General features: G+C 44.5%; 1 protein-coding gene across 1 annotated transcript in view; it reads right to left on the bottom strand.

Annotated features, from left to right (window-relative positions):
* Positions 1–15915, bottom strand: part of KSR2 (kinase suppressor of ras 2) — a 414563-nt gene that overhangs the window by 326422 nt on the left and 72226 nt on the right. The window contains exons 2-3 of the mRNA XM_055080456.1: positions 10280–10420; positions 6342–6492 (exon numbers count right to left, since the gene is read on the bottom strand). Of these exons, the coding sequence (XP_054936431.1) occupies positions 6342–6492; positions 10280–10420 (292 nt within the window). The remainder of the gene's footprint in view (positions 1–6341; positions 6493–10279; positions 10421–15915) is intronic.

The raw sequence follows: 15915 nt of genomic DNA on the forward strand, positions 1-15915 counted from the left end.
CACAGTCGCATAAACCAAATCCTTGCAATGAATCTCTTAATATATTTATTCTACCGGTTCCGCTTCTCTGGTAGAGCTCTGACTGACCCTCCCTCTGTGGCCAACCCCATCAAAGCTGGCCGCCTAGCCGCCATCGTTATCACCCTATTTTAATTCTCCACATAAAACTGATCACCGTTTGTTATTTCTCTTGTGTATTGGTTCTCTCGACATATTCTAGAGAAGTGCTATCCAACAGAACTTTCTGTGATGATGGAAACGACCCAGAACCGTGCTGTGCCAATAGGGTAGCCACTAGACACAGATGGCTGTGGATCACTTGAAGTGCGGCTAGTGCCATGGAAGAAGTGAAACTTTAATTTTATTTCACTTTAATGAACATAAGTTTAATTCACCACATGAGTCTAGTGGCCGCCATATTGGACAGCTCGGGTCTGGAACACAAGGTCCGCGGGAGCTGGCTGGCCTTGCCCACCACTGTGTCCCTAGTCCCCCACCGAGACCGAAACAAAGGATGTTCAATCGAAATCTGTAGTGAATGAATGAGCCGTGTCTGCGGAAGGGTAATCACATCAGGTTTCTGTCGCTTGCAATCAAGAGTCCTAACGCAGAGTCATGCTGTGTAAGGGATTCCTGAGAACCCACAGAACGGGACGCTGGAGAACGGATGAGGACATGGCGCTGGAACACACCAGACACGGCGGGCTGTGGAAGGGGCGGCTCTCCCTCCGCCACCCAGCCCAGCCCTCCCGAAGTTAGAAGCAACTGGAACAATAAGGCAATCAAGACGGCTCCTACTCTTTGTTCCCGTGGAAGGAAGGCTAGAGTGGAAGGCGCGGTTCTGGTGGGCTTCATTCAATACTCAAACTGCGGAGATACCAGAGAGCATCTGAGGCTGTCCTATTTCGGGGCCACTTTGCATCCTGTTTTTCTCCTGGCTGCCAGTTCCCTGCCCCTCCACCCACCCCCGAAACTCAGGAGGAGGAGCTGGAGGGGGTGCTCAACAAAGCAAGCTCCCGGGGCACCTGTCTGCCAGTGGCACCCTGGGATCCTCTTACGCTTCCTGGCATCTCACTCCAAGCCACCCACCCACTCTGCAGTCAGAGTGTTTGTTTGAAAACTGGACAAGTAATCCAGGCATCTTCTACTCAAAACCCTGCCATGCAAGCTCTGTGCCATGGTCCACCGTGGCGGCTGGCCCTGCCCCCGTCTGATGCCAGCTCCCACCTCTCTGCCCAACATTCCCAGTGGGCCAGCCACACTGGTCTCTCCCTTGCGGAAGCAATGCACTTCGATGTGATCGCACCACCCCCGTCATTAGGAGACCTCCTCCTCCTCCTCTTGGTCTCAGCTCTACCCTGAAGGCCCAAGAAAGTCGTCAAGCCCTGGAACCCAGCACAGTACCAGATGTGTAGTGAGTGCTTGATACATGTGTATAGGAGGGAGGGGTGGGAGAGAGGGAGGGAGAAAAGCAGGGTCTTCCATTACGTTGAACCTGGGTTTTTCCTTCGGAAAGTGAAGATACAAATGACCACACATTAGTAGGCTAAAAATCATCAAAAAGCCAAGAAACAGCATAGAGAGAAAGAGGAAACATCAGAAAAGAGAAAGTCACGGCAACAGTACTCTGATACCTGAGCCATGCCCTCACCAGGTTCTCCTCTGATAAGGCAGCTGTGACCAAGGAAAGCAAGGTTCAGGAAGGGAGCCCGTGGTCTTCATACCTGAGGTCTCCAGCCTTGGAGTACTCCACAGCACTTATTCTAACACACTCTCTAATGTACATGCTTATTATGATATAATTTATTGCCTGTCTCCCCCACTAGAATGTAAATTCCATAAGGACAGACATCTAAGCATACATTTTCAGAGATTAGAACAGTGCCTGGCATACTGTAGGCATTCGATAAACTTTGTTAAATGAGTGAATGAATGTTTGTGGTTTCAGGCCATAGTTGATATGAAAAGGAACGGTTAGGATATCCTGGCTTCGGGGTCCCTGGAGCTTGTTGAAGGAATGCTTGCACATTCTTTGGTGTCAGGCTAAGGCTGACCGAACAAGCTGTGAGAAGAGATGAAAGGGTTAAGCTTTCCTATCTTTGGGGTTCCTTGGGCACTGGGAAATAAGGATAGCCCCAAAACCCAAGGAGAAAACTAAGACCAGAGTTAACAACTCTAAAATCAAGCTGCCCCTATGCTCTAAGAAAGAGAGAGACTGAGATTACATGCATTCTTGGCCAGACATAAAGCTTCCTTTTCTCCATATGCTTGGTTTCCATATGAGTTTCTCATCACAACTTGTATTCCTTCAGTCCCTCAACAAACGTGCATTGAGTCCCCACTACACACCAGAACTTTAAATATCTGATTTTATCACTGTAGGAGACTCCAGCTTTCTGGCTGAGAGCTGGGAATACCAAGCTAAGTATGGTAAGACTCTCAAGAAAACAAGAGTCTGGTGCGAAAGACACTTGTTTTTTTTCTCCAGTTTAGGATAACATTTTTGGTTAAGGTGAAGGGCAGGAAATGACAGGAACCAGCCAGCTCCCAAGATATTTCGAAGCTTCAAGAAACCAATGATAATTTTTGAGCGAAGAGAATTTAAAGCAAGAATCCTTCGAGGGTGGCTCACTGCTTCCCCCTGGTGGAGATCAGTAGCAAGCATGTCAGGCGGCTTTCCCAAAAAACTTTTCATTCAACAAAGCGCAGAAGCTTCGAGGCAGGAGTTGGGCCGGAGAATAAACAGGGACTCACCAGGAGGACAAAGGGGAAGGGAATTCTAGGCAGAGGGCTGAGTACCAAGAGGCAAAATCCATGTCTGATCTAGGAAACCCTGAATAACTAATAAATTAATTGGATATTTAGGGCTTGCGGGGGAAATGTGAACAGCGGGCTTCCAAATGGGAGCCAGATCCTGAGGTGCTTTGCAATCCATAAGAAAGACTGTTCATTAAGGCACTGGGGAGTTTTCCTGGGCTACATGCGCGGGAAGGTGTACTGATTCAGAGATATGTATCGAGTCCCTCCTATGGGCTAGATATGTAGCTGGGAATAAAATGGTGAATAAAAACAGGTATGATCCCTGCCCTCTTGCAGCTTTAAGGCTACTAAGGAAGAGAGGTATCCATTAAAAAAAAAAAACAAAAAACCACTCCTTAAAAAAGTTTAAATTAAACTTAAAATGTGAAGAGTGGCACCATAACATTGAGGAAAGGCAGAAGTAGAGTTACGCTATTAAGGAGACTCAGAGCTGAGTGGATAGTGCTTTACTGAGCTGAGGTTCTCTCCAAGCTGGCCCTGGCGCTGGAGGAATTTGGGCAAGAGCACAGCCCTTGGTCACTGCTTTCAAGGTCCCAGTGGCTCAAAGGGAGGCATCAGAGGTAGGACATCGTCAAAGGAATCTCAGCTGCCTAGGAAGGGCTGGTGGTGGCGGGAGAACTGATTATATCAGAGTTTTTTTCAAACCGTGGCTCACAGTCCAAAAGCGGGCTGTGAAACCAAAGTGGTGGAATCAAAGAGGGAAATCGAGTCACCAGCATTTGGCAAATGATATGGAATAAAATAGAAAAAAGTGTATAAAATATCATGTATAGTAAGAATGAGTATTGTTTCATGAAACTCCTTTGAGTTGTGTATGTGAATGTGTACATGCGTGTGTATTTGCGTATGTGTGTGTGTGTACAGGGTTGCAATATAAATCATATTTGTTACTGTGTATCTTGATTAAAAAAATTTTGAAAAATACCCGATTAGAGGCCCTCTCAAGGTCTCACCAAGCCCAGGATGTTACAAAGGATGATGGCCCAGCCCATGGAGAGGTGACATGAACCCCTCTCTCAGGAAGAACTGGGGTCCAGCTCATTTATAAGAACTTTTCCAAACTCGGTAGTGCACCTCTGAAGAGAAGATATTAACTCTGAAAAGCAATTAAGAACCTAACCTCACGGATGGACCTAGAGTCTGTCATACAGAGTGAAGTGAGCCAGAAAGAGAGAAACAAATACCGTATGCTAACACATATATATGGAATCTAAAAAAAAAAAAAATGGTTATGAAGAACCTAGGGGTAAGACGGGAATAAAGGACACAGACGTAGAGAATGGACTTAAGGACGTGGGGAGGGGGAAGGGTACGCTGGGATGAAGTGAGAAAGTAGCACTGACATATATACACTACCAAATGTAAAATAGCTAGCTAGTGGGAAGCAGCCGCATAGCACAGGGAGATCAGCTCAGTGCTTTGTGACCACCTAGAGGGGTGGGAGGGAGACGCAAGAGGGAGGGGATATGGGGATATATGTATATGTATAGCTGATTCACTCTGTTATACAGCAGAAACTAACATACCGCTGTAAAGCAATCATACTCCAATAAAGATGTTTAAAAAAACAAACAAACAAATAAAAAAAAGAACCTAACCTCAAATGCTCACTCTCATGCATTGTGGGGGACGGTGGGAGGGAGAGGCATAAATTGGTATGAATTTTTGGAAAGCCATATGGCGACATTCACCAGAAGTCTTAAAATATGTAAACACTTTGCTGCAGGAACTCCACTCCTATGAATTCACACTACAGGGATCGCCAAGGATGTACCCGAAGTTAACACTCAAAGTTGTTCACTGCAGCAATGCTTATAACAGGAAAAAAAATGGATACAACCTACATTTCTAGAAATAGGAGGCCGGTAGAATAAATGGTGGCAGATTTCAGGGGTTAAAAATGAGCAGGAAATACATTTATTGACAAAGGAAGATGTTTATGATATAACATTGTAATTCAGTGCAATTTTTTAAAGGCGAGAAAATTGCCAGCTGCTTCTCACAGTAGGTAGAGAGAAGAAGTCTCCTTGAAGCAGGTTTTGTCTGCACTGAGTGACTGAGAGGCCTTTCTTAACTATGTGAATATTAGGTGAGTCAATAGCATTGTACTAGAGTGAAGAAGAACATGACCTTTATAGCTAGTCAACCAGGGGTAATTCTGCACCCTCCCGGGAACATGCAGAAACATCTGGAGACATTTCTGTTTGTCATGACAGGGATGGGGCAGGGGTGCTACTGGTATCTAGCGTTACCGCTACTGGTAGAGGCCAGGAATGCTACCATACACCCTTCAATGACAGAAGAGCCCCCAATTCAGGGCTATTTGGTGGTGATCGTAGCCATCATTAGAGTCTGCTAGCAAGAAAGAATCCAAAAGGGCATGCGTGGGGGAGCTGGGCCAATGACCTGTTTCAAACATGTTCTTTTGTGTCCACTTCCGTATGCCCAGCCCTGCTGGCACACATAATCACTCCATAAATACTCGTTGAATGTTGCATGTTGAATCCAGCTAGGGTACCTATAGATGAACAGCCACCTGACTGTTGATCAGGGCCAGACTAGTGCTCAACAGTGACTCCTTGTGGTGGGAACTGAAACAACCATGCAGGTGGACCAGTAAGCTTTTCTTCGGCTGTTTGCAGAGCTGATCCCTTAGGACTGAAAAGGCCCCAGAGATAGCGGAAAAATCATGAGGCTAGAGGAAAGCAGGGAACCTCAATCAGGATGATGTTTGGTGTCCTGCTAATCAGGGCAAACAGGTATTTGAGAAATTGATGAAAAATAGCAAAGAGAGATTACAATGTTGGACCTCAAACTGATAAAAACAAACCAGAGGTTATTTTGTTAGGTGAAAAAAGCAGGTTTCAAAATAATATGTATGGATAATCCTAGCTTCATGGTTTTATCATTTATTGTTTAGAGAAACTATACACATACCCATTTGTCAGGAAGAATTATACCAAAAATTATACCAAAATGATAACAGTAGAGGGTGGGGACTTGGGGGGGGTTGTTTATCTATTTTCTAATTTATTTTACAATGAATGTATATTATTTATGGAAAAAGAAAAGATGTTAGATGCTGAGCCAAAATACAAAGGCACTTCCCAATGTAAAAGGTAAAAAGACCCTAGGGACTTCCTTGGTGGTGCAGTGGTTAGGAGTCCACCTGACAATGCAGAGGACACGGGTTCGAGCCCTGGTCCGGGAGGATCCCACATGCCGCGGAGCAAAAAGAAAGACCCTAGTCTTTCACTCACGCCCAATATTTCCATATCTGGACCCTAATTATCCAGAACCTCATGCCGTACAACCTCAGAAGGTCTCCCTTGGGCAAGAGTAGCTGCCCTGACCACTTCTTCTGGCTCCAAATTCCAGGCCCCTCTTCCCTCTGCGCATGAGCGGTACGCACCATCCAGAGCTGGCTCTGCCTCATCCTGGCCTGCAGGTGCGGGCACAGGAACCCGGAGGAATGGCGGCACACGTTGGGGACGTGTTTCCATCCCCCTGGGGCTGCTCACCTGACATGTGGACGTTCCGGAGGCAGGAGAGGGAGGCATTGAGGCGGGCACATTCCTCCCGGTTGGCCCCGTATTTCTCCACGGTCTCGCACACCTGCTCGTCCGTCATCTCCAAGAGGTCCTCCAGACTCAGTTGGCCCGGGGTGATCTCCTAGCGGAGGGAAGAGAGAAGGAGGGTAAAGAGACCGGAAGCGCCGGGAGGGGAGGCCTCCATGTCTCCCTCTAGTGGTACCTAGAGGAACGCCAGGCTCTCGGTGGATGTCGGCTTGGCATAACGGTTGGGTCTCCTGACTCCGGTCAGACAGGCCTGCGTTTGAATCTCAGCTTGGCCACTCATTAGCTAGATGATCCCGGGCAAATCACTTAACCTCTCTGAGCCTCACTTTACTCACCTGAAAAGTGGGAATCTTAAGCTCATGTGCTCTGTAAGGTAGCAGGTATGCTTAGCACATAGTCGGAGCTCTGTAAATGGTGGCAGTTAATTACCTGTCTCCCCATGCAGTTTTTGAACTCCTTATAGGCAGGGCTCCAATTTACTCATCTTGGAAGGCCTTCCATGCCTCCTGCCCGGCTTGGACTGCAATGATTTGTCCCAAATCCAGGGTGAACTAATAAGAGCAGAGAAAACTGGACAGCCCAAGTCTCCTGATGGCTGGTCTCCTTTCCCTTTTCTTCTCTCTTTCCCAGCCACACATTCTAGGGCTCAGATTGGGGGTTCAGGAACCCTAAGGGGAAAGGGTGGCTGGAACCCTGTGGGTGGTTCAGTGCTGTCAATCAAACGGGATTTGTGTCTGAGCTCGACGGGGCAAGACTTTGCAATCTAAGACAAAGTGGAGTATAGCATGCAGTGGGGAAAGGGACACCGCTGAAGAGATGGGCTGGAGAAAAGGTAGGATTGCCGCCTATAACTGTGTTGGTCAGGTGTCCCTTCACCACCGCCAGCAACCATCCCTCCCTTCCCCGAAGCAGTGTGTCCCTATACACCACAATATGGACACACCTGGAAATCGGTCAAACTTCTGTATTTATGCATCTACAAAAAAATAGCCTTCACATTATAGCACTTATTGGTAACCAATATTTTACATTTATTATTATTATTATTACTATTATTAAAATAAGAGTTTTAGATAGCCAAGAATGGAGTCTAAGGCAATATTGTGGAGTACGTCCGCCCTCTTGTGGCCATATATGTGTATTACAACCAAATGAGACACCACCCTGCCCCACACCTCCCCCGCCTTAATCTAGCAGTCAGAAAGATGAAAACTGCATCGACACAAAAATTCTATGAAAAAAAAAAAAATTCTGCCTGGCAAAAGCTGAAACCCAATCAGTGCCTCTCCAACTCACTAGGTCAGGGGGAGAGAAAGAACAATAATGAGTCACATACAAGCTTTCTCAAATAGGGACTGTTACAGGGAAGTCCACATTAAGAAAGGGGATGTACCAGGATCTGAAAGTATGAAATGAATTACATTTAGAAGGGATGATTCACAACATAAAAGAATTGTCCTCTTTGCTGCAAGATTCATTTGTGCATTTTAATCCTATAATTTACCCTCCAAAATACTCAATTTACACTGAAGTTTACGGTTCACACACACACACAAATCACAGAAGGAAGAATGACAGAAAAAATGGAGAAGGCTTTAACTAGCTTGGGCCAAAAGAGGAGAGGCACTTCTGTTCGATTTATTCATAATAATAATAATAATTGAAATAGAACACTGTTCTAAGTGCTTTTCATGGATTTTCTTTAAAGGTCACAAAGACCACATAAAGCAGGTACTTTTACCATCATCATCGGTCTGTAACTAGGACATTGGCATTCAAAGAAGTCAGACCATCACCCAGGGTCACACTGTGAGTAAGTGTGAACCCAGGCGGTCTCACTGAGGAGCTTTCTCCATACTGCTGGTTCTTCCACAGAAGGGGGCCGTCTGGGGGACACCCGCGTGAGCTGCAGACAGAGAGTTGGAAACCCAGCTCTGTCCACATCGCCTGGTTGGCGGCCTTGGACTCGATTCTCATAGACTAAGATAAGAGCCAGAGCTCGGGCACCTGCAGGCCAGGTAAATGTACATAAGCAAAGCTGAGAACTAGCCTGCGGGACCCTAAGGGGCAGCAGAATTCGGTTCACTGACGCCAGACAGGAATTCAGTTCTGTGCGGTCAGCAATTCCGATTTTTCGAGAGAAGTCGAAGATCTGGGTTTTTTATGCAGACTCTTTCAACTTTTAAATACTGGCTCAAAAATAATTTTGAAGACAAACAAAAAATATCTGTGCGTCAGACACAAGATACAGCAGAGGGCCACTAGTTTTCAACCCCTGAAGGTTTGTCTCGGTCTTATTCGCCTCAATTGATAAATAAAAGGTCCCGAAAGCCTCTGAAACGTGTATGGAGCCATGCAAATAAAATGTACTGTCTGTACTTTTATGGGACCTTTCATTTTAAGGATATTCACCCGAAACCGCCATCCTGGGAATGATATTAAGAAAGAGAGACTCCTACACCATCTGGTGCGTATGCGCAAGATCGGGGTGGCGGGGGGAGGGGAATGTGAGGGTTCTGTGTCCCCAGCTCAGGACTGTTAGATGTAGTGGGTTCGGGCAAGATCACATTGGGAACAAGGTCTAAAAAAGACAAAAGGATCTTCCAGGCCTCTTCGAGCAGGAAGCAGGGGGTGCCTTGAGAAATGGCACTTGGTCCTGCAGGCGAGGGGCGCGCCCAGAACGCCCTCTCCCCAGCTCAGGGAGGCCCTCCCAACAGGAAAACGAGAAGAAAGCACCGTGCTTCCCACTTCACACTCTGGAGTCATTCTGAGCCGGGTTTTCCTGCTAGCCCCGCCCACTCACGAGCAGGGCGACTCCCTCCATCTTCTAGCCTCGGTTTCCTGCTCTGTACAATGGGGTAAAAGTCATACCTACCTCAAAAGGTCGTTGTGAGGGTCTGAACAGTCTCAAGAGTTGAGATCCTGCGTGTAAAACCCTCAATACTATGCCTGGCACTGAAGAGTCAATGAATCAGAGCTGATTTTAGTAGCAAAGTTTCCACCCAGTCACTGAAAACGGGGGGACCCAAGATCCCAGAGGGTAAGGAAATCTCACCATCCTTGAGACCTTACGGATGTGATCCACTCCTGGAGCGTGGACACAAGACAACAGGCGTTCTGGTTTTGTCACTAGAAAACCTATTACTTCCGAAGTTTGCAGTAACGGCAACAACAATAATAATAAGGTGACATTTCCTGGGTACTATTAGGTTCCAGACTATGGGCTGATCCGCACAGATCATCTCGTTTTATCATGCCAACTACTTAAGAAGAGGAGACAACCATTACCCCATTGAACAGATGAGAAAACCAATGTCCTAAGATATGCTGCCCAGTATGGGGGCCCCTGGCCACATTAATGAACATTAAATACAATTAAAAATTGAGTTCCTCAGTCCCAGGCACTAACCACAACTCAGGTGCTCAGTGGCTACATGTGGCTGGTGGCTACCGCGTCAGGCAGCACAGACATGAACTATTTCCACCAGAGTAGAACATTCTGCTGGACAGCACCGGTCTAAGAGGTAAAGTGATTTGGCCCAGGTGACTGAGTCCTTAAGTGGCAGAGCTGAAAGAGGGTCTATCTGACTCTAGATCCACACTATTTTGGGGGGGGGGGGCCACACCTCACAGCATGTGGGATCTTAGTTCCCCGACCAGGGATGGAACCTAAGCCTGGATTCTTAACCACTGGACCGCCAGGGAAGTCCCTAGAACCACACTCTTAATGACCCCATTCAGACAGCATCAGAGATGCTCCGTGCCTTCATCCAACACGTATTTAAGTCCTACTATGAGCCAGACACAGCCAAAAACCCACTGCCTGAGGGGGCTGGCTGCCGGCCAGTAAGGGGCAGAGGGCAGGGGTCGCCTCCAGTCACCTCCAGGACTTCCTTCCGCACGTCGACGATCCGGAACCAGTGCCGGAGCTGGGGGAAGCCGTCCAGCTCGGCATTGCGTTCCTGCAGGGCTACCTTCTTTTTGCAGGACAGCTGCCGGCTGAAGTACTTCACCAGCTTGCTCTGCGGAGACACAGAGAACAGAGGACACGTCTCAGAAGCACTGCCACAAGGAGGAGAGGCAAGTATCTCCCCAATGTCCCCTCCGCACCCCAACTCCGTGTTTTAAAGACCGGTTCAACTGCAGTGAGACCCAGTTTCCACTCATTTCCCAACTGTGTTGGTGAAGATGGGCAAACAGGCAGGTTCCAAGATTCTGCTGGGGAGGACGGCGTGCGTTGTACCCGTGTAGTGGGGGCGGGGTTTGGACTGTATCCATCCACATCTCTACTGCACCAAAATCCTTTGACCTTCACAGGTGCACTTGTAGGAACTCCTCCTACAGACACCCCATCCTGTGCCAAATGACTGTGGAGAAGGATATTTCCTACAGTTCTGTTTGCAATGGCAAAAGATTGCAAACACCCTGAGGGGCCATCGGTAGGAGACTTATCATAAATGAGGATACAGGCACACAGCGGAACTCTATGCAGCTGTAAAACAAAAAGGGGAAGTGTGCTGTGTACTAAGACAAGATATGCTGATAAATAAAAATAAATACTCTCTCATTCATGTGGGAAATGTTTACATTTGTGTATCTTTGTAAATGCAGACGCTCTCTGGAAAGATCCCTAATCTTGTAGGGAAGGAAAGAGGGAGGGAGGGGGACAGAGGTGAGAGGCACATTTTGTTTAATCCCTTTTTTACTATTTCAATCTTAAGTCACATGCAAGTATTCATAAATTAACAAATACTTTTAAAGTGAGGTGGACCCCGGGACTCCCCTGGTGGTCCAGTGGTTAAGACTCCATGCTTCCACCGCAGGGGGCACAGGTTCGATCCCTCATCCAGGAACTAAGATCCGCATGACGCATGGTGTGGGCAAAAAAATAAACTTAAAAAATAAAATAAAATGAGATGGACTTGAACCCATGCTTCTAGAGGGATGCCATGCCATGAAAAAGGAAAGTTTTTTTTATTGCCTATTATGTAAAAACTAACAACATTAACAAAAGAAAGGCAATAGGTGTGCATGAGAAGAGACAAAAGTGTGGAAGACACACCCCAGCCTGCTAAGTTGGGATGGCGAAGCTCTATAGATGGGGTGAGAAAAAAACGGTTGTATTTCTCTATATATTTTTGCTTTGTTTCAATAGTTACTCAAAGCATGTTATCATTTTTGTGATTTAAAAGCTATTTAATAAAGATAATTCAATGAAACAAAAATTAAAATCCTTAGTTATACAAATGCCTTTGACATTTTAAAGCACCTGTCAACCAATATTTATCAAGAAGGCAGTCCCGGAATTCTAGGACCACATAATTTGGAGCAGGGCATGACAGCAGTGGGCATCTGTTTCTGTCTAGCTGGTCTCCATACAAAGACTATTTCAGCTTTCTTTGGGGGAACCTTCCTTCTTTAGCTCCCAGTTCATATGGTTGAGGTGAGGCTGGCTTCACCCACCTACCCCACCGCCACCGGGCTGCAGGGTGGGCATGTGACCCAGGCCTGGCTGCAGCATTTGGAGCAGGAGGAACAAGGAAGCCAGGCTGGGCCGCCGAGAAACCTCCCCATCACCTCTTCCCAAGCACTCAGAGGACAGCTCCTACTTCCCACTGGCATTGTCAGGAGGGCGCCAGCGAAGCCAGGAGCTGCCGGGCCACCCCTGTTGCCATCTGGGAGAGCTCACCTGACGCTGAAGCCCACTGGAAGAAATCAGAAAAATGGTGTTTAAGTTAACGTTAATTTTATTCACCTTACTAGTAAAGAGAAAGTTGCCATTCCTTTTTTTTTTTTTTTAAAGAAGATTTTTTTAATTAATTTATTTTTTTGGCCGTGCCGTGCAGCATGTGGGCTCTTAGTTCCCCAACCAGGGATCGAACCCATGTCCCCTGCAGTGGAAGCCTGGAGTCTTAACCACTGGACCGCCAGGGAAGTCCCAAAGTTGCCATTCTGGATAAGCCCACATTCTATTGCAATAACGGCACAAAAATCACCTTATGCTAATGTACCTAGAATGCTTTTCATTTAGAATCTCAATTTCGAGTGTTAGAATAGAAAAGGTCAAAAAGAATACGTTTTTTCTCTAGCTTATTTCTGAATGAATAGGGTCTGACCTACTGAGACTTCAAAGCTGGGCTCTCAACTAAGACATCTATAGAACTCTCATGTCTGTCTGTTGTTTTATTTTATGACTTGTTTTAACTATTTTCTTTATACAGGTATGGAAAGCCACACAAAAGAAATAAGTACAGTTTGACACGTCCCCATCATTCTTTGAGCACTTCCTTACTCTCTGACACAACAAAATTTTCTAGGGTCATCTTATTCTTTTCCTGCCCCAACCCTGGAATCCATCATTTCTCCAAGCAGTGTTGGTTCCTCTGAGCGGAATATGGTATTCAGAAGCCAAGATCTGGGTACTAGGTGAGATCATTGATATTGGGGTGTCATTTCCAGTCCCCTTAGTAGACAGCCTAGGCAACACATGTATGTGCAATGCATATGTGAATATGTAGATACATAAATCTGTACCTATATTTGTTATTTATATGTATTGATAACTGATACCTCTAATCCCAATCCAACACCATAGGGTTTATTCTAGCATTTTCCCTCCCCACATTTGTATCACTCTTCTCAGGCAGTGAGAAAAACAATCCTCAATATATTTATTTCTTGGCTCCGTCTGCTGAATTTAGTGAATTCCCTAACTCCACCAGGCCACTGCCCTGCCTGGGTGCTGCCCTCATGAACCCTGACCCCTGCTCGGCTGCCTTCTCACCCTAGTTCTGCTGCCTGCCTTGTTTTTGCTTTTTTTTTTTTTAAATTGAAGTATAGTTGATTTACAGTGTTGTGTTAGTTTCTGGTGTACAGCAAAGTGATTCAGATATAGATACAGATAGATATAGATATGTATATATCTATCTCTATATATTCTTTTTCATATTCTTTTCCATTATGGTTTATCACAGGATATTGAATATAGTTCCCTGGGCTGTACACTAGGACCTTGTTGTTTATCCATCCTATATACAATAGTTTGCAACTGCTTGTCCCAAACTCCCAATCCATCCCCCTCCCCTACCCCCCGCCTTGGCAACCACAAGTCTGTTCTCTATGTCTGTGAGTCTGTTTCTGTTTTGTAGATAAGTTCATTTGTGTCATATTTTAGATTTCACATGTAAGTGATATCATATGGTATTTGTCTTTTTCTGACTTACTTCGCTTAGCATGATAATCTCTAGTTGCATACATGTAGCTTCAAATGACATTAATTCATTCTTTTTTATGGCTGAGTAGTAGTCCATTGTATATATGTACCACATCTTCTTTACCCATTCATCTGTCGATGGACATTTAAGTTGTTTCCATATCTTCGCTATTGTAAACTCCGCTGCTTATGAACCCTGGGGTGCATGTATCTTTTCAAATTACGGTTTTCTCTAGATATGTGCCTAGGAGTGGGATTGCTGGATCATATGGCATGCCTTGTTGTTGTTTCAGATATTGATGTTTGCCGATGCATTCTCAAATCCGATATCCAGGCACCACCCCCAACTCTGCTCTGGTTTCACAGGTTGAGAAGCGGACATGAGTGAAGCTGATTTAATCTCGGCGTCAAATGTCCAAAATGGTCATGTCACCAGTTACATGTGGCTAACTGAACATTTAGGGTATTGCTATAGGGTGATTAAGGAATGGAATTTTAAATTTTATTCAATTTAAATTTGAAAATGGAAGCCACGTACAGTATTTTTCTGTTAAACATAACCTTATCGTTTTGATAGAGCTACACTTTACTTTAACTTTGACATTTTAGTGTCTGAATTGAGATGTGCTGTAAGTGTAAAATACACATTGGATTTCAAAGACTTGATAGGAAAAAAATAACATAAAATATATCATTAATATTTTTACATGGATTACATGTTTCAGTGATAATATTTTGGATACATTGGGTTAGATAAAATATATTATTAAAATGAATTTCAGCTGTTTCTTTATTAATGTGGCTACTAGAAAATTTTAAATTATACATTTGGTTCACACATGTCACTCTCGCTATATTTCTAAGGGACAGTGCTGCTCTAGGGCTTTATCCTAAAGAAATAATTAAGGATATTCATGAAGTCTTGCTCCAAGTGGATAATAGCCATGAAAGATTGGATACAATCCAACTCTTCAGTGATAAAAGCTGATGTAAATAAATTACAATGTATTCATAGAGTGGCATACCATTTAAAGATGTACAAAATATGTATAATATTTGTAATGTATAAATAATGTATTAAAAGCTTTATAAAACTATATGAGTATAGATGCAAATAGCCCTGGGAGGGTATATAACAAAATTAAGATTATGGGTGACCTATTTTTTTCCTGTTTGCACATCTGTAGCAATCTTAGAAAATACGATGTATATGCATTAGCTGCTTATCAATGGAAAAAAATGTTTGGATAGGGTTGGCAACGTTTTTTAACGTTGACGCTATCCAATGTCAGCGAGAATGTGAGAAACCATTGAGGATGCCACCAGAGAGCAATCTGATTTGGAAGAATCAACATTTTTTTCTCAATTGACGTATAGTTGACTTACACTGTTGTGTTAATTTCTGCTGTATAGCAAAGTGATTCAGTTATACATACATATATATATATATATATACATTCTTGTAAAAATTATTTTCCATTATGGTTCACCACAGGATACTGAATATAGTTCCCTGTGCTTGTTGTATATAGCACCTTGTTGTTATCCATTCTACATATAATGGTTTGCATCTGCTAACCCCAAACTCCCAATCCATCCCCAACTCCCTCCGCCTTGGCAACAAGTCTGTTCTCTATGTCTGTGAGTCTGTTTCTGTTTCGTAGATATATTCATTTGTGTCGTATTTTAGATCCACATATAAGTGATATCATATGGTATTTGTCTTCCTCTGACTTACATCTCTTAGGATGATCATCTCTAAGTTCATCCATGCAGCTGCAAATGGCATTATTTCATTCTTTCTTATGGCTGTTAGTAGTATTCCACTGTAAACATGTACCACATCTTCTTTATCCATTCATCTGTCGATGGACATTTAGCAGGATTGATGGAACCATGTCACTGCTCAAACACCCATGCTTGAAGAGCAGCATTTCCCAAGTGTCGGTACCACTGATAACTTGGGGTGGTGCCCAGGCATGGCAACACTGGGTCCCATAATGAGCACATTCTTTCCTGTCCTAATCTCCCGGCAGCCATCTAATTATATATCAAAGAGACAGTCTCAGTTCAGTGATATTATGTCTTTAACACCTAACACTGGCTAATCTCTTTATAACAGACAGCAGGACACAGACTCAGAGCCCTGGGCAGGTAACAGTATTTAACAACTTAATGATACATTTTCATCGTATTTATTTTCTTGATTGTCTTCCATTTATGGCAAGTGATACTAGTTTTCCATTACAATAGTTGTACAAAGCTTTATTTTTAGATACATGTATGTTTTTAGAAAATTGGATT

The sequence above is a fragment of the Physeter macrocephalus genome, chromosome 19 (genome assembly GCF_002837175.3).
Source record: "Physeter macrocephalus isolate SW-GA chromosome 19, ASM283717v5, whole genome shotgun sequence".
Lineage (NCBI taxonomy): Eukaryota > Metazoa > Chordata > Mammalia > Artiodactyla > Physeteridae > Physeter > Physeter macrocephalus.